Below are 19,037 nucleotides of genomic sequence, written 5' to 3'. Positions count from 1 at the left end.
CCATAAGGATTTGTAGTATAGGTTCCCAAACTTATTTGGGCTACTGCCCTTTTTTCAGAGGGAAAAAAAAATTCCTCATGCCCCCTTGACAATTAAAAATATTTGTAATATAGTCCATAATATAGAATAAAGTGTAAGTGCATGCATTTGTAGCCTTCATGGATTCTTCCAGCATTCCCCCACCCCCCACCCCCACCAGGCAAGACCAACTGCTATGGCAAAAACTGGTTTCCAGACTCTGAAATCCAAGTGGGCAGTTCTGCTCTGCCCTGCAAGCTTGCTATGAGTTGCCATCTACTCAGTAGCAGTGAGTTTTGTTGACTATAACTCTTCCAAAATAGAGATGCATCAGCGGTCACCCTAAGGTTTTAAAATTATGAACTGGTTTCGTCAGGGATCTCTGAGCAGCTTCAAAGACTTGAATTTGGTTGTGAACGTGACTCCGCCATTTGGCTACTGTGTGACTTTGGGTAAACAGCCTCCTTAGATCGTGTAGCTTTAACTTGGAAGTAGGCTAGACTTGGAATGCTACCCCAATTGTGTTTTTTTTGCTAGGAATTCTGAGCATTTGTCTTTGATTCTTAGCCGATGTCCATAATTTATGATTTTTCACTTAACCCCTTCCTACCTGTCACTAGGTTTTTATCGCTAATGTATAATCACTGAAAATTGGATTAGTGATAACAGTGTCTCACAAAATAATGATAAATAGGTAGTTTTGTATCCTGCATATACATTTTTAAAAAGTATTAATTTACCCTTGAAATGAAAATGTTTGATACAGGATTACTATAAAGCTTTGGAAGATGCAGACGAGAAGGTACAATTGGCAAACCAGATTTATGACTTGGTAAGTAATACTACAGCCCCGACTATATCTTGTACGTGAATTATGGATGATAATTTACCTGGTATTGATTTAAATGCTATAGCCAACTAAAAATGTGTTGCATTCTTGACTCTTGATCCCATTTCATTTGGTTTTCACTTTCTTTTTTTTGTTTCTTTGTGGAATAGTCACAGTCCACAGTGTGTTAGTTACTAGGTTAAGAACTTTACATTTTGGCCAAGTCACTTTTTCTAATAGTTATATCAATATTAGATATATTTTATTGAGAAAAAAGAATTGATGCTAATTTTGTGCATCCTTGAGATAATGTGGTTTACATGGCTGAGATGTCATTTTGAGAATGCTGCGTTGGTAAGAACCCTTGGTAAGATGATGGAAAGGAAAAGGACACCCATTTGAATCCATGTTTACCTGCATGATTTAATAGGTAGTACTCACCAGGTAGATCAAGTGGCAGAGTTTGTGAAACACTAAGTCAAATACAATTTTTTTTTTTAATGGTCATTTTTTCATCAGCAAGACTTCTCAGAGATTGAAATCACCAAGATAATAGGATAGGATATAAAATATTTCTCAAATTGATGTAACTATTAGTTTTTCTTCGTTTTTAATGCTTAACCTTTTGGGTTTTTTATCATTTTATTGGAAGCTCCTACAGATACAAAACATTCCATAGTTCAATCCCATCAAGCAGTATTGTACAATTACTGTCACAGTTTCAAAATATGTTCTTTCTTCTTAAACTCCTTGATATCAGAGTCCCTTAATCCCTTCTCCTACCTTACCCCCCAGGAACCTTATTTATTTATTTACCACATCTTACACCATCCAATATCTTCATTTATGTACAATTCTGTTGTTCGCTTCCCTCCAGTGAAGTTATACAGTCACCAATGCTATCTATCAGCTGTCTTCCTCTCCACCCCTCTTCCCATTCCCTCAGGGAGCCATTACTCCTGTTACTGTTTCTAAAGGGTTATCTATCTTGGCTTTCTTGTATCCAATGATCTTAGTTAAACAAATGAACATACACCAGTCCTAACATGATTAATCAGGTAAAACAAAAACCATAATGATAAGGGGAGGAAATACTAAAGAACTGGAGGATAGCTATGTGCTTCATTGGTGCTATACTGCACGCTGGATTTATCATCCCTTCCATGTGGCTCTTCTGAGAGGGACTTTTTTAATGTGAAGTATCTTGTCCTAAAATAAATACTTTAGGAAAGACTTCTGTTTTTGCCTGAAAATATGATAAGAAAACAGAAGCTCAGTTTTGGTTAACTGTGGCATATCGGTTCCATATTTTGTTTCTCCAATCTCTATGTACAATTTTATTACTATACAAGTACATATCATCATGGTGAATCAGACACAAAAATTTAATTGGACATTGTAAATGCATATATTGAACTAGGAAACATGGAAAACCAGCGAAGGTGTAGCTGCTTTTTATAGTAAAAAAACTGTAATGCTGAAAATATAATGTAGAGGAGTCCTGGTGATGCCGTGGGTTAAACGCTGGAGTTTACCACCCCACCGGAAAACTTGGCAGTTTGAACCACCGCCCTCTAGCCACTGTGCAGGAGAAGGTGAGGCTTCTTGGAAAGCCCCAGTAACAGTTCTCCGCTGTCCCTAGAGTCCTTGTAAGTCAAGATCAACTTGACAGCCATGGCTTTGGGCTTTATATGTAGACTCCTGTTCAGGCAGTACGCTAGACTTTTTTTTTATAAGAGATAACTGCACACAGAAAGGTAAAATAGGCCATAGCTTGATTACTATAGAATAAAAACAAAAAAGTATTGGGAATTCTGGAGAAGAGGGTGGAAATGGAGAGAAAAAGTGGGTGGAGAGGCAGGGGAAGTTTGTTTTTTTTTAATGCCCGCTTGAAGAGTTTAATAGGATCTTGTTGATTTCATTTCTTGAGATGAGTTGTGTAAATACAGACAGTATGTTTCTTTAAAAAACAAACAAATTCCTCCAGATTACTTATCCTGGAAACCTAAGTAGCAGTTTGAGTGGCTTAAAAAAGAGGGGAAAGTGAAATTGAAAATGGACTTGAGTCTTTAGTGATAAGTTCATCTAAAAAAAAACAGTTCTTGGATTTTGTCTGTAAACATAGAAGGTATTTATATTCTAACACAAAACTTGTTTAGTAGCACTCTTCTTTACATTTAATGCTGTTACTCTTTATTTGGAGACCAGTTATCTGTTTTTAAAATCATATAGCTCTTTAGTTATATCCTTTTAACATATATATAAATCTTTCATATCTTAGAAATATTGCATGTATTTAGAAAAAGTATTGCACCTGTGTTTTAACCACATTGTTCAGCACTATGTTTAGAGAATTTAAAGTGATGGAATGGAGGAATAAAAAGTAAATCAAAACCAAAAAAGGTAAAAGAAATAGTTACTCTATTGAAGGTGTCTAAATTAGTTCATAAAGCATGCCTATAAACTAAAGAATTCTTATAGAAACATGAACCAGTAAAGATTAATGTTTGTTTCTTTCCTCCCTCAGCTTTAGCTAATGACCATGTGCTGTTTATTTTACTTTCTAAGTACACCTACTTCTCACTTATCAATATGGTTAAGTTCTAAGCTTCACATTGTTATGTGAAAACTGGCATTATGTGAAAATGGAGGATAATCACTTGAGATCACAAGATAGAGGATAATCGCCTCATTATATGACTTCCAAATTACATCATTACAGAACTACAAAATATATTACTGTAAAAAAAAAATCACACCATTACATAACTGTGCAAAATGACATCATGACATAACTAACTGCCTGACCACTGAGAATCATGGCCCACCCAATGGACACCTAACTTACCTGTGACAGCCAGTGTCATCCTCCCCTGTGCCTCCTTGTTCACTACTCCCAGGCATGTCATGAATGCACAAATTACTTGGATAGTAGATGTTTTACTATCCTTGTAAATGTGAAATATCAGATAACAAAATAGTGTTGTGGAGAGTAGATGTTTCTCTAATTAGCCCTTTCTCTGTTTCTCCAACCTACTGTACATCCCAGTTGGAGTACTCTTAAGACAAAACAAAACAAACAAAAAAAGCTAATTAGAAACATAAACTGCTCACATCTTTAAGTTAACATTCTGAGAAATAACATACCCATGTAACCAACACCTCAATCAAGATAGCATTGTCATTCAGTCTAGAAAGTTCCCTCAGGTCATTTTCCAATCTGTCACCCCTCGGGTACTTTATCCCTTCTGAACAGTAGAAGGTGCTTCTTCCTTTGATATAACCTGTACAGTTTAACTATAAAATACACATGTGAGTATCCTGTCCCCTGCTCGACAACCTTCATGGTTCTGCTCCTAATGTATTTTCTGTCTGGTTCCTGCCTGATCTCTCATGGCATCTCTCTTGTCCCCCAACCCTAGCCACCACCAGCCACACATTCCGTCCACACACACCCTGTATGCAGCACCCTCTTTGACCACAATGCAATGTCTTTCCTTGTCTTGCTTGATTGGTAAACATTTTTCCATCCTTCTCACGTGCATTGCTTCTTCATTAAAATAACCTTGACATTGTGTCATTTGTCCAAGGGGGCTTCATATATTTGTGGGAAGATTGGAGTTTTCCACAGACTTTTTGAAGCACCTTTCTATCTAGCAGAGAATTGACTATGTAACAGAAAAGACACGTGTGTGTTTTAAACAGATTTTTTTGCCCCTCGTGTGAAATAACTGTTGGCAGCAGGATTTTTACAGCAACACCAATATTCTCCCGGTGTCAGGCTGCTTTTCCTTTGTTCCTACATCCTTTCTGGGCAGGAATGCAGTGTGGAAGAGGTTTACCCAGAAGGGTACATTTTGCAATTCAGTCAAAGCCTTTAAAGATCCTTCCCAGAAGTCTCACCTCGTGACTTATATTTTTATCGTGTTGACCATGTGCAGCTATAAGAGAGGCTAAGAGATGTCATTAGTAGAATCTGATGCCACACCAAATATAGCTAAGAAAGGAATATTGGAAAGGAAGAAAGGGGAGGAGCTATTGTATGGGTAGTTGGCAGTACGTCTGTGCTTTACCCTTCCACTCTACAGCCTTAGCCTCCATCCAGCTCTTAGGCCCAACCTTTGATTACTGATGTATCACATTATTCATACATTGTTTACCTTTTTGCTTGTATGTCTACATCTGCATAAGGAACTGTCAGAAACTGTGTCTTGTTTTTCTTTCTTTCTTTTTTTAGTGTGCCCAGAGCTAGCATAGCTATTGCTCAGTAACTATTTGTTCAACTGTATCACCTGGATAGGCTAGTGGGAAGGGGAAGCACTGGGCTATGCTTCTGGTATGTTTTCCAAGTTGTCAGTTTTGGCGTTGAGAGGCTAATGGTGTCCTTGTTGGTGGCAGGTACACTTTATGGTTGATTGGCTATTTCTCAAAAAGCAATAGATAGAATCACATTTTGTATGCTGGGATTGGTCTGATTTTGATGAGTAAACAAGGATAAATAGCCACTTCATTTCAAGAAATGATTTCAAATGAAGAAAAGTGGAAATTGAAAAATAAATAATTTCTTCAAAAAACTCCTTGCCATCAAATCAGTTCCCAACTCTTATTGACCCTGTAGCAGAGTTGAACTGCCTCTTGGAGTTCTGGGGCTATAAATCATGCTAAACAGAGAAAAGATTGCAGCTATCAAGGATTTCATTTTGCACAGATCCATAATCAGCATTCCTGTAAACAGGAGCCAATAAATGAAATGATATCTCATTGGACAAATCTGCACAAGACCTCTTTTATGTATTGAAGAGCAAGGATGTCACTTTGAAGATTTAGGTGTGACTGACTTAAGCCATGATATTTTCATGTGAAAGTTGGACAATGAATAAGACTGCCTTCCAAAGACTTGGTGCATCTGAGTTATGGTGTTTGTGAGTGTGGTGAAGTGAAATGTCTCCATGTGACTCTACTATCCATGTGTGTAACTCCCACCAAATCATTGGATGGAGCTGTGCAAATAGGGTTGGGAGACAGTAATAAAGGGAATTGGTCACCTTGAGTAGCCATTTCTCTGTATAAAAAAAGAGTGTTCTCGGAAGAGGAGGGGGAGAATTCCTGGGAAGAAGAGCCCATTGCAAATCCCTCCCTCTCTCAGGTGACAGAGGCAGCAGAGGTCAGGCCACACTGTGACCAAATCCAAAACCATGACACTGAAGCAGAGGAGTAGGCAGCTTCTCAGCCAGTGGAACAAGGCAGAGGTCGGGGCTGAGAGCTGAGGGCTGAGGGCTAGAAAGAGACTTGACTGCTGGCTGAGCAGAGGTCGTGGTGTGGATCAATTACTCATCAGTGTTTTCTGCTGACTTGTGGTAACCTTAACTTCCCTAATCCCTATGGTTGCAAATATTGTCTGTAAGTGCTGTGTGGCCATTGCAATAAATCAGTATAGAAAGCTGGAGGAGGCTGGGGCATGTCTGATCTCTGCCTGTAGCAGTAGGTCTTGTCTGGTGTGGCCCTGCCTCTCCTTCTCCCTGTGCAGCCAAAAGAGGTCAGATAGGGCTGTGCCACTGTTCAGTGAAGAAGATTCAAAGTACTATGACTGCCAGAAATCAAACAAATCTGTCTTGGAAGAAGTACAGCCAGAATGGTCCTTAGAAGCAAGGTTGGTAAGGCATCATTTCATGTATATTGGAAATTAGAGACCAGTTTCTGCAAAAGAACACCAGGCTTGGTAAAGTCAAGGGGCATCAGAAAAGAGGAAGGCCCTCAATGAGATGGATTGACTCTGGCTGCAGCAATGGGCGCAAGCATAGGAACACGTGTGAGGATGGAGCAGGACCGGGCAGTGTTCCGCTCAGTTGGACATGCGGGTCACCATGAGTCGGTACCAACTGGAGGGCACCAGCAGCAATCACCACTACATCTATTTACTTAGTAAATTTAAAATAAAATATATTTAAGAGGAGTATTTAATATAACTATTTGCATATAATATAAAGGAAAGGCGCGTGTTGCGTATCATGAATAAATAAAGATTAAATTGTTAACAATTGGGCACCACCTTTAGAACCATCGTGGTCCACATTACAATACCACAGCCTTCCCTGGCATTTGAGAAGCTTATGCTTCAGGGCAGGACGTTTGCTTTACTAGCCATGCAAGTAATTGTCCCTGAGCACGTGGGAATTAGTGACTTGTTCAGGAGAGAAACCACTGGCCTCTAACTCTCATACTACCTGCCACAGAATAAACTTGTACATGAAAGTTCTAATAAATGTTGGGCATTAAATCCCTGTGAAAGTGAACACTGGAGAATGTTGCCCATTTTGTATGTGAGTGGGTGGAACATGTGTTTCAAGCTGTAGTAATTTCTGTTCACAGTCTGTTGACTGAGTCAGTCAGCAGCGGACCTTCCTGTTATAGTGCCCCATGTTGGGGCGGGGACAACATGCCATGGGGCACAGCCCTGGACATCAGCCGCACGGGTCCATGGTGGGGACCCTTAGGCTCTCAACAGACCTGCCCCTGTAACATCAGGCAGGAAGGGTTGTGAAGGGAGTGAAAAATAATGAGAGAGAATGTGAATTACTGGGGAAGGCTGTTCTTGTTCTGAAAGGTAGTTAGAAGAGTACACCAGGGGTCCTCAAACTTTTTAAACAGGGGGCCAGTTCACTGTCCCTCAGACCCGTTGGAGGGCCAGGCTTTAGTTAAAAAAAAAACTATGAACAAATTCCTATGCACACTGCACATATCTTATTTTGAAGTAAAAAAACAAACGGGGCAAAAACACCCGGCGTGCTGGATAAATGCCCTCAGCGGGCCGCATGTGGCCCGCGGGCCTTAGTTTGAGGAGCCCTGGACTGTACACTGAGGAGGTGGTGCTTGAAAAATGAGCTGAGCCAGCCAGAGAAGCAGCCTCCAAACCCGACAGGCATGTGATATACCAATTGCCAAGTCAGGCAGAAGAAGACATGCATGTTGGACCAGAAAAGAGGCCTCCTGGCTCTGGTCAGAAGGGAGACACGAATCAGAAGACAAAGCCAAGGGTGGCGATGACTTTTATTCTGAAAGCAGCAGGAAATCAGGGAAGGGTTTCAAATACACTCCCAGAAGAGATTTTGTGTATAGCCTGAGCAGGCCTGGTGGTGTCGTGGTTATGCTCTGGGCTGCTCGCTGAAACATCAACAGTTAGAAATCACCACAGGAGACAGACAAGGCTTTCTACCCTTCTAAAAGTTACTGCCTCAGAATCCCACAGGGACAGCTCTACTCTGTTCTATAGGACCGTGATGAGAGGGAATGGATTGGATGGCAGGGAGTTTGGAGGTTTTTGCTTAAACACAGGCGCTTTAGTGGCAATGCCTGGTAATCATTAGGCTACTAACTCAAGGTTGGCTGTTGAAATCTACCAGCTGCCCTGAGAGAGAAGGCTGAGGCTCTGTGCTTCAGTAAATAAAGAATCACAGCCTTGGAAATCCTATGTAGGGTCATTTTGAGTCAGAAACAACTCTGGCTGTGGATTTGTTTTGGGGGGGTGGGGGGTGGGGAAGCAGCGGGAGATGGGGACAAGTTTGCTTAGACATGATACAGCTATGGTAATTTAAACTAAATGTGTAAATTTTAAGATTTAACAAGTTAGTATTTAATTGTTTTCCCACAGTGTTTTATATAGTATGATGTTCCATTGTATTCACTTATTGGAATGTTTTACTTGCTTTCAAAAAAGGAAATTTTTTACCTAGACTTGTGTTAGTTACATGCTCATGCCAGCTGCCTCAGTTTTACGGTGCTCTTTCAGCCATAAATACAAAATTTTGAAGTTGGATAATGAGATAGTTGATAAAGTGAGAAGTGAAGGAATTTGATGAGTAGCAAAAAGTGTTAAGTTGAAATTATTTCCTTCTAGAATTCTGACATTCAGAGTTATTCAGCACTTATTTGTCTTCCTCAGCCAGATGTCACTGTTGTGGGATGTAGTAGATTGTAATATGTAATAAAGCTGATTTCTAGGAAGAGGGAAGGGGGAAATTGAGGAGCTGATACCAAGGACTCAAGTGGAAAGAAAATGCTTTGAAAATGGTGATGGCAACATATGTACAAATGTGTTTGACACAAGGATGAATGTATGGATTGTGATAAGAGATGTAAGATCCCCCAATAAAGGTATTTAATTTTTTTTAAAAAGAAAAGCAAAAAAGCTGATTCATATACCTTCTGATGAAATGTTCGCTTTTAGTTATGCTTGACTGGTTTTTGCAGTGTTCAGTACCCTTGAACTCACCTTTTTTGATATCCTGAAATGATTGTATTTCAGGCCCACATTTTACCTATCAGTGAGAGTTCTTCAGCTGATACTCTAGTTACAGAATGTTGTGTGTGAATTTGACTTTTTGATGTGTCCCTTAACCTATTGTCTTTTAAAGAGATGATGACCAAATCCACTAACATTGAGTTGATTATGACTTCCAGGGACCCTAAATAGGGTTTCCTTAAGCTTTGTAAATCTACAGGGATAGCGAGCCTCATCTTCGTCCTGGAGAGCACCTGATGGGTTTGACCCACGCACCTTGTGGTTAGCCATCCAATGCTTTCCCAACAGTGCTGCTAGGACTCCTATAAACAAGATGATTGGACATAATTTATTTGTTAGACCTCAAGTATTTGTTTCAATCTAAAGTTGTGTTAAATTTTCATCTAGTTGGAATAATTTACAAATGTAAAATTTTATTTTCGTGACTTTATGGTCAGAAATAATTTGTCACTACAATTCCGTTTTCTTCCATGATTGATTGTTACCAGGTGTTTGCACAGATGGACATATTCTCTAATGCCTAGATTTCAACTTAGAACCTTATAGAAGGACTGAATGCCAACTCAGAAAAGGCATGCTAAACCCCATCATGGTCAAGTCAGTCATGGTTCACGATAACCCTACAGGATGGAGTGGAATTGCCCCATGGGGTTTCCACGGCTGCAATCTCTGTGCAAGCAGACCGACTGCCACATCGTTCCCAGGGTGGCTGCTGTCTGTGGACTGGTGACTTTTCGTTACCAGTAGAGATGCTGAACCACTGGAACCCCAGTGCTCCTAAGGGCAAGGCAGACGTCCCCATGGGGACGTCTTTGACCATGGGAGCATTAGAACACATAGAAACCTTTCTAAAACCTGTATTTAGATCAGTTTGGGTCCCTGAATGACACGTGTAAACAGTGTAAAAATAGAAAACCGGGAGAGTCAAAAATGTTAAGGGTGAGGAGGGACTTTGTTCTTTATTGTATAGGATCCAGATGTGGTTAAAGCTCTGTGGTTATGGACATGCTGACAAGTAATATTGACAGAAATTAGTGTGATAGATTTTGGTATAAAGCTGGTATCAGTTTGGGTCAAGAGTAAGGAAACTTCCTTGACTAGGGTTTGTGGATCGTTAAAGGGAACTGAACAGTAATGAGACTGGTGATCCTTGTGTCAGGAACCGATGTCTCAGGGGAAATCAATCCATCTCATTCTCACTCTCGGTTGTTATTGTCTGTCTTACGGGACCAGCTGTGCATGGTGAGGAAACCTGAGTTAGATTCTTGCTTTGCCTGAAAGCAGTAGGGTCATCACACTGATTTAGCTACAGTAGATGCTTTGCCCATTCAAAACTCTTTATCAATAGAGAGATGGCACGTAGATTTTAGTCAAGTTCAATTCAGCCGACTACTTAAATATTGAGTAGGACTCTTTCTACTCTGTAGCCCAAATTAAGTCTAGGTCAGCTTCATTTCTGAATTATAAATTGGTTTACAGCAAAGATGAGACTAAGAAAAGTACTTCTCATGGCCTAATAATTAACATAATCCATTCATATTTTTCCTTATGAGGAGGCATCCTTATTTATTTTCATTATCAACTTGGTTTTTAAAGTATCAATTCCTTGGACGTCATTGCCTTTTGTGAACTATTTAGAATCAAATTTCATTATCTTCAGGCAGCGTTTCTCAGGATTCATCCTTTCTCATGTAGTAAACCTCGTCAGTCATTGTGAGTGAAATGCAGCAGAGATGGCGGGAGTTAGTAGGGAGTGGAGGTGTGTAGTGAGGAAAACAAAGTCTTCATCTCAGTTCACCCGCTGCTCCCCACCAAGGTTCAGACAGTGGTCTATCACGTACTCCTCTCGCTGACCATAATACTTGACTTGCTTTGCTCATAATCTTTGGTTTTCTATCTTTTTTTTTTTTAAGTCATTTTATTGAGGGCTCATACAACTCATCACAATCCATACATACATCAATTGTATAAAGCACATTTGTACATTTGTTGCCCTCATTATTATTTTTTTAATTATTGAGGGCTCGTACAATTCTTATCACAGTCCATATATACATCCATTGAGTCAAGCACATATGTACACCTGTTGCCCTCGTCAATATCAAAACATTTGCCCTCTACTTTAGCCCTCAATATCATTTGCTCATTTCCCCCCCTCCCTCTCCCCTTCCCCCTCCCTCCTGAACCCTTCATGGTTTTCTATCTTGGTACATTGTTTGAATACTATATATTTTTTTATCTGTTTGAGTATGACCATCATCTTGTTTTCTGCCTCTGTGTTATATATTGTTTGCTCACTCCTCTTTTCTTTCCATCCGAATATAAGCTCTTTCCACTGGAATAGAATCCACCCCTCGCCATCTGATTGACTCCAAACCCCTCTGTGTCCACCACAGCCTGGGTTTCGATTTTGTTCTTTGTGCGCCACTTTGTCAGCTCTTGGGACCACTGTTGATTGCATGCATGGAGGCTCTGTATTTTCACCATTTCTTCGGGGTGGGTTTTGATCTGACAGCTAATTCTTGATGCCTTTGAAGGCAGAGATTTCTCTCCCTTTACTCAAGTATTTTCAATCTAACCCCGTGCCAAGCATATAGTAGGAACTCAATATTTGTCATTGGAATAATTATGGATAAGAAACGTCATTGTAACACATTAGCTGGTCTTATAACTTTGTTACTTTTTTCTTTTTTTTCTTATTTTCTTATTCATCCCTTGAGATGAAATTTTGACAGTGCATCTGTGACTGAGGTCTATGTTCACATTTACCATTAGAAGGGAGGGTCCATTAAAGGATGCCCAATTCTTCACAGATTCTTTGAACAGAAGCACATGCCAATAAATATGTAATCCTACGGTGCTAAATATTCTAATCTCACCTTGAGCTGAGACAGAAAACTGACCGAAGAAAGTGGGCTCAACGCTGGGCTTTAAACTATTGAAAAATCACAAGCTTACACTCATTACTGCTGACTTAAAAAATACAACTAATAGGACATCCTATTTTTTTTCAATGTGCATTGTAATTTTAAAAAACAACGCATTCAAAGGGCAGTGCTAGGTATAAATGGTGAAGCATGATTTATTACAGATTGTTCAAAGCTAAATGCATTGCATTGTGCACTAAGGCTTAGCGCATGTTGTTCATCCCCTCTGAAGCGTAGTTTCTTAATTTATAAAATGAAGACAGTAATAACCTACCTCAGAAGATGATAAAGTGAGGGTTAGAAGAGAGAGCCCTGAGCCCATTCACCTGGCCTCTCCATAGGTGTCCGGCACATGCCAGGTCTCTTTGGGTGTCAGAGACACGTTGTTTAGCTAAAAATATAAATATTAACCCTTGTACTCTCACTCGACACGTTGTGCTATTTGTTAGGAAATTATTCATCACTATAGGTGATCTAGTGGGAAATTAGCCTTTGAAAAAGGATGGTGTTGATAATGTAAGTATTTTCAAAGGATTACTGTTGTCTTGTTTTTACCAAAGCTATGAGAAAAATTTAAATATACCCAATATTATGCCAAAAATATGTTAAGGCATTTGTCACTAGTTGGAGTAAAGTAATTTTCTGAACGCAGTTAACAGATCTGTAGATGAATAAGAAAATAGCATTTTGCCACCTCCATGACTCTGGTATTGCAATAACGTATTTAACCAGGTCCTCGGGGAATAGGGTTCTGTGGACACTTACATAAGTGATTGCAAATCTTGTGGTCTACTTCCCTGCTTTACGGAAATGCATGCGTTGGTATAATTAGTAGCCTCTCTGTAGACTTGAGGGTCTCCAGGGCTCATCACTTTAAGGAGCAGTGCGGGTGGCCTCAAAGCACCGATATCATGAGAGTTGTACACTTTCCTGCCCTGCCTCACACCCTCAGGTCCCTACACACGGTTTTGCTTTAATTTTCGTATTTCCACTTCCAAAAATAGGGGATAGAAAATAGCTATCAAATTGGAGATTACGATTTATTGAAATGTGTTAGTACATGACAAGAATTTGAGAGATTATTTAGTCTAGTAGCATTTTACAGAGGCTTTGGCTAATTGACTTGCCCAAGCCGAGTCACACAGAGGAATGAGGATTGAAGGGCCTGGTTACACTGACACTCACAACGCCTGCAGTTTGGGTGAGCATCTTTGATCTTCTCTGAAACAGGTAGACCGACACTTGAGGAAGCTGGATCAGGAACTGGCTAAGTTTAAAATGGAGCTGGAAGCTGATAACGCTGGGATTACAGAAATATTAGAGCGGCGTAAGTAAAATTTACAGTTTCCCATCCCTGTTGGGCAATATGACTTAAGTGTGCAACATCTAGTCACTGAGAAGACCATGGTCTACAGCACCTCTTTGGAGCTTGCCCTTAGGTGGGTGGTGGCTTCCTGGGGAGGTGGCTTGCACCCTCCCAGACGGAGATGGTGGGACATGAATGCAGAGAGAGATTGCAGGTTATCATCATTCACTCTGAAACATCCTTCTCCTTTAAACATACCTACCTACATAAGCTAATGCAATGCAATAGCAAGGATTTTTAAAAGCAGAGCTATTTCGAAGCAAGTTAGGAATCTAGAGAAAAAACCTTAACCTACCTGTCATTGCATGTGTTGACATCACCTTGCCTCTTTCAACTTTGAGGAAGACCCGTTTTTTTTGTTTTTTTATTTTAACGTAGAAGGCCATTGTTTTTATCTTTAAGAACTTCCCAAGGGCCTTCCTCAACTAACAAAAACACAGTATTTCTGTAGTGCTTTATTTATAAATGTAAATACTGTTTTGTATATATTTAGATGGGATTGATGGGAATTGAGCCCATAAGAGGACCTCTTTTTCTCAGAGAATTCTAAAGCTTTCCTTTAGCAGTAGATAACTGTTTTAAATTGTTTTGCAAGGTTCGACTTGTCCCTTGCTAGAACTTGCCGTTGTTACTTCTTGGGGTTAGCTTTCCCAAATTAGGAGGCCTGACCGCTTTAATTTAGCATTTTTTCCCAACCTAGATATGAAAATACATAGAAAAGGAGGTAGTGGGCACAGAGCAAGCTATTCACAAAATGTTGATTGAGATAAATTTTACAGCTAATTTCCACTAGAATTTAAAGGGCTGAAACCTTTTTCCCTCTGGGAGCATTTCCACAGCAGGAGCACGTCCATGTTTCCACATGTAGAGGAACGTTTCTTTTCTGGGTGGGTCATGGACCTCACCATCTCCTGGGCATCAGCTTGAATGAAACTGGTCAAAAATCCCTCCTCGTGCTCAAGGTGCTTTTATTCAAAAGTAGCTCCAGCTTAGGTGATAATTTATTTGTGATGCTTTTTCTCCTGAGGGAGTTCTAAACCTGTGGACAGTAAAGTATTCTATCATTGTTTTGATGTTTTGGGAAGGCTGGTGATTGTCCTAAATCACTGTAATCCATGCCCAATAATACTGCAGGGAATGGAAGTCAGCTATCCTTACTAAGGACACAGACTTGTGAAACTAATTTGGATCAAGTTTTAAAAGCTGCTTCACCCAGTTTTCTGTCATACTTTTATCTCAAGGGATCAAAAAAAAGCCCAGACAATTTCTTTTAAAGTGTTTTAAAGCTTGGTGGTAGCAATCTCATTCCATACTCTTTCACAAGGAAAACGTCTTAACTGCCTTCAGGAAGCCTTTATTCTCGTCAGTCATTTAAGTGATCAAAGAGTTTTCTTTCCTACAATAATGTCCCCATTGCCTAGAGCATCTCCTCTTAAAAGCCTTTCCACTCAGTAAAATGAGGTGGAGTTTGTCGCCTCTATCAGTAGTGGGTAAGACTGTTCATCCCTCTGTGTGGTACCCCCTGTGGCGAGCTGCCCAATTAGGCATCAGCATGCCTGGAGCCCTTTTGTATGTAAGGTGAACACTGGGAAATGAGCATTGTATAGTTTAGAGTGAGGCATAGCTCAAGGTGGGGTTAGCAGTGGTGACCCTCAGGCGTCCCTGGCTGAGATGCTACTGAAGGCATGTGCATACATTAGAGCGCGGGTACCCTGCTGGGGAGCAGGGTGCCACGCCTGCCCTGGGGTGGCATTTGAGGTTCGACAACAGCATTTAATGGTGCTCTATCTCTGTGCTTCTCTCTGATTTTAGGATCTTTGGAATTAGATACTCCTTCACAGCCTGTGAATAATCACCACGCCCATTCCCATACGCCAGTGGAAAGTAAGTTTGTGCCATGAAAATGTTAAATACAAGCAGAAACTCACCATGTTCCTCTTTTGTGCTCTTTCACTAGTTTTACAGAATCTGTTGCAAAAATGTCCTTTCCATTTTTTAGTGGGATGTACCTTTCCACTGCACTTACGGATGGGGTTATCTTCCTCGTGAGGGAAGTACATATTTACCTTGGGCACAGGCTGTTTTCCCTGGAATGCATAGAGGAAGCACTATCCGGTTCTTCTAGCCAGAGTACAAGCAAACCAACAAGAAACTCCCAGGGCCAGAGGCCCTTCTCTTTTTGTCTTTGTTTTTGCCACACTGTCTAATGAGCAAGGAGGCCACCGGGCTTAGTCAGCGAGTAAGAGAGAGAATGGTCAGATAGGTGGCTGGGTGAATTTCTGACATACTTGTAGTTCTACAGACAGTTATAGTTTAACGGAAAGGCTGGTTGAAGACTACTCTGAATTCTAGGCATTGTTTTAAAAGCAAGATTTTCTTCATATTGTATGTGAAATCATGGCGCATCATCATGGGTTATGTTCATTAATTTGCTCCTGAATTATCTTAAATGTCCAAGAAGTCAGGCCTTATCAAAACCATCTGAGAGGTCTGCTGTTTGGCCATCTTCTGAGAAAACATATTTTCCTGTGCTCCACAAGGAGCCCAGAGCAGGGCTGTGTGGGTTTATAGCTGGATAGAGGTTAGGTGCCTTCTCCACAGTTCTCTGAAGCTTAAAAGGACATGTATTCTTTATATCTATTCAGAAAGGAAATATAACCCAACGACTCACCATACCACCACAGATCATATCCCTGAAAAGAAGTTTAAATCTGAAGCTCTTCTCTCTACTCTTACATCAGATGCCTCCAAGGAAAACACACTCAGTAAGTAATCTTACTGTCTTGAACATGACTGTTGGCTTTTTGTTTGCCTTAGACTGTAAGGCAAGGTGAAAGCTGTCAGGATGAGTGAATAATACAGTTTCTTTGTCTAGCTAAAGTCTTTACATGGGAGAGAGAACAAAAAATTGATAATTCAGTCAATTCGATGTATAATGGCATACATTTATATCTGCGCTAGGAAATACTGTACTTTAAACTCAGCAATATTGCATTCTATCTGACCATCAACCATTTTTATTTTTCTTCATAGGCTGTCGAAATAACAACTCCACAGCCTCTTCCAATAACGCTTACAATGTGAATTCCTCCCAACCCCTGGCATCCTACAACATTGGCTCGTTATCGTCAGGAACTGGTGCTGGAGCAATTACGATGGCAGCAGCTCAAGCAGTTCAAGCCACAGCTCAGGTACAAAGGGAAAGGCTTGGAGACAGAGTACATTGTGTCTTAGTCATTGGCAAGCCTTAATAGAGATAACTGTAGATGAGTGAATAGAGACTTCTTCTATTATACAGTTTCTTTTTTTCTTTTTCATTTTAAAACCAAACAAGCTGTATGGTCTGACCATTTATTTAGCAAACTGAAAGCACAGGAAGTACCTGATTGATAAAGAAAAGTAAAAAATCGAGTGACACAATATCACGCAGATCCCTTCCCAAGACCATTGCTCATCTTGCCGGCATTCTTGGCTGCAGGCCACAGCACCCGCGAGGGTGAGCATGCCTTGATCTCTACCAGCGCCAGGGCTTCCTGTGAGCCTCACCCCGAAGCCGAACTGAAGTGGTCAACGCCGGGCAATTCCAAACTCTTCCAAATCAAGTTTCCAAATCCCAAATCATTTCAAATCTCTGTAAACATTGGTTTTAAATCTTTAATACAAAATAGCCTAAGTTACAGTGATGAACAAGAACAATAAATCAGAACTGAACAGGACCAAACGATACTAGAACTTGCAAGGCACGGAAAAGACAACGTATGTGTTTATGTACATTAACACTGTCGATGAATGTCTTGTTTAAGATGAAAGAGGGACGAAGAACATCAAGTTTAAAAGCCAGTTATGAAGCATTTAAGAATAATGACTTTCAGCTGGGAAAAGAGTTTTCAATGCCCCGGGAAGCGGCTGGCTATTCCTCATCCTCGGCGCTCATGACTACATTGACGCAGAGCGCCAGCTCAGCAGCAGCCGACTCTCGGAGTGGGAGAAAGAGCAAGTAAGTGTCCCTGGGAGGCACCTCTCCCTCCTCTGACCCAACAGGGTGAGCGTGAATTTCAGCATTGACGGTGCATTTCTAATTTGATGTTAAATGCTCTTCTATGCTTTCAATCTCATTAGTCAATACACTTAAGACTTACTGTCAGGCAACTACTTCTGGATGTTAAGTAAATAAAACTGATCCATTTCCGCCCCCCCCCCCTCAGAAATAACAACAAATCTTCGAGCCAGCAGTCATCATCTTCTTCCTCCTCTTCTTCATTATCCTCATGTTCTTCATCATCCACGGCAGTTCAAGAAATCTCTCAGCAGACAACAGTAGTCCCAGAATCTGATTCTAACAATCAGGTCGACTGGACTTATGACCCCAATGAGCCACGCTACTGCATTTGCAATCAGGTAAAACCTGCTGTTTGCCTAGAGGAGCATACCATTGGAATAAAATGGGGAAAGGGAGAGAGAGCTATCGGTTTACAAAAAAAAGAAATTTTAAGCGCTGCTTTTACTCCATTTAAAATACCCTGGTTTTTTAACTATATTTTTCTCTCCTTTATGCAAATGGTATCTGTGCTATAAGTGCAAAGCATATGAAGAAGCATGTACTTACAGTATCAGTGCTTAGATATGAGCTATCATTAAACATTTTGATGTACTACTCACCTACCCTCAGATTCTGTGCACAAGTGTGTGTATGAACTTGACAGTTTGGAAGAATCACAATGCATACTTTTTTGCAACCTTTATTTTGCTAAGTCATGTTTATTAACTATTGTTTTTCTTTAAAGTCATTTACTTCATTTTGGTTATTTGTTATATAGTTATAAGCAAGCTTATTTAATTAATAACCAGCTGTTGATTATTTCAATGGTTTTAACTTTTTTAAATGATAGCATTATGATAGCTGTTTAAAATATACCCTATTTTACCCCCATCAGTTTCTATAGAAGTAAACTCATTATAAATATGTTCTGCAGACTGAAAAAATGTATTCTAGAACATTATTTCCAAAGTCTATGAACCTGCCTTTTGCTAAACCAAAAGGAGCCTTGGTGAGACTTTGGGTTAAGCATCGGGCTGCTCACAGCAAGGTTGGGCAGTTCAAGGCTACTCCTAGGGAGGAAGATGAGGTTCTCTGTTCCTGTCAAAATGGACAGTCCTGGTTGGTGCCTGGCTACCAAAAGATAGAGCGCCTGGGGTCTTAAAGGCTTGATGGTAAACAAGTGGCCATCTAGCTTAGAAGCAACAAAGCCCACATGGAGGAAGCACACCAGCCTGTGTGATCATGAGGTGTCGATAGGATCAGGTATCAGGCATCAAAGACGGGCCAGTCAGGGTGCAGTATAGCACCGATGGCACATACAGCTTCCCTTGGTCCTTTAATGCTGCCCCCGGCCCGCCACTATCATGACCCTAATTCTACCGTACAAATCTGGCTAGATCAGAGCATGTACATGAGTGCAGATAAGAAACCCAGGGAATCCAGGACAGATAAACTCCTCGTGCCGATATTGAAAGTAGCCATACCAGGACGGCAAGGGGAAGGTGGAGGAAGAAAGGGGGAACCAATCACAATGACCTACCTGTGACCCCCTTCCAGGG

At 40.5% G+C, this 19,037-nt stretch overlaps 1 protein-coding gene across 1 annotated transcript in view; it reads left to right on the top strand.

Moving 5' to 3' along the window:
• The window catches only part of ING3 (inhibitor of growth family member 3), a 27,328-nt gene that overhangs the window by 4,060 nt on the left and 4,231 nt on the right, over positions 1–19,037 (top strand). The window contains exons 4-11 of the mRNA XM_013005965.2: positions 479–492; positions 785–850; positions 13,304–13,400; positions 15,252–15,323; positions 16,085–16,204; positions 16,473–16,630; positions 17,243–17,436; positions 17,645–17,837. Coding sequence (XP_012861419.1) covers positions 479–492; positions 785–850; positions 13,304–13,400; positions 15,252–15,323; positions 16,085–16,204; positions 16,473–16,630; positions 17,243–17,436; positions 17,645–17,837 — 914 coding nt within the window. The remainder of the gene's footprint in view (positions 1–478; positions 493–784; positions 851–13,303; positions 13,401–15,251; positions 15,324–16,084; positions 16,205–16,472; positions 16,631–17,242; positions 17,437–17,644; positions 17,838–19,037) is intronic.

This window comes from Echinops telfairi, unplaced genomic scaffold, assembly GCF_000313985.2.
Source record: "Echinops telfairi isolate 266 unplaced genomic scaffold, ASM31398v2 ScPeMD7_23;HRSCAF=83, whole genome shotgun sequence".
Taxonomy (NCBI): domain Eukaryota; kingdom Metazoa; phylum Chordata; class Mammalia; order Afrosoricida; family Tenrecidae; genus Echinops; species Echinops telfairi.
The sequence above is the reverse complement of the archived record's forward strand: the minus strand, read 5'-3'. Positions and strand labels throughout refer to the sequence as shown.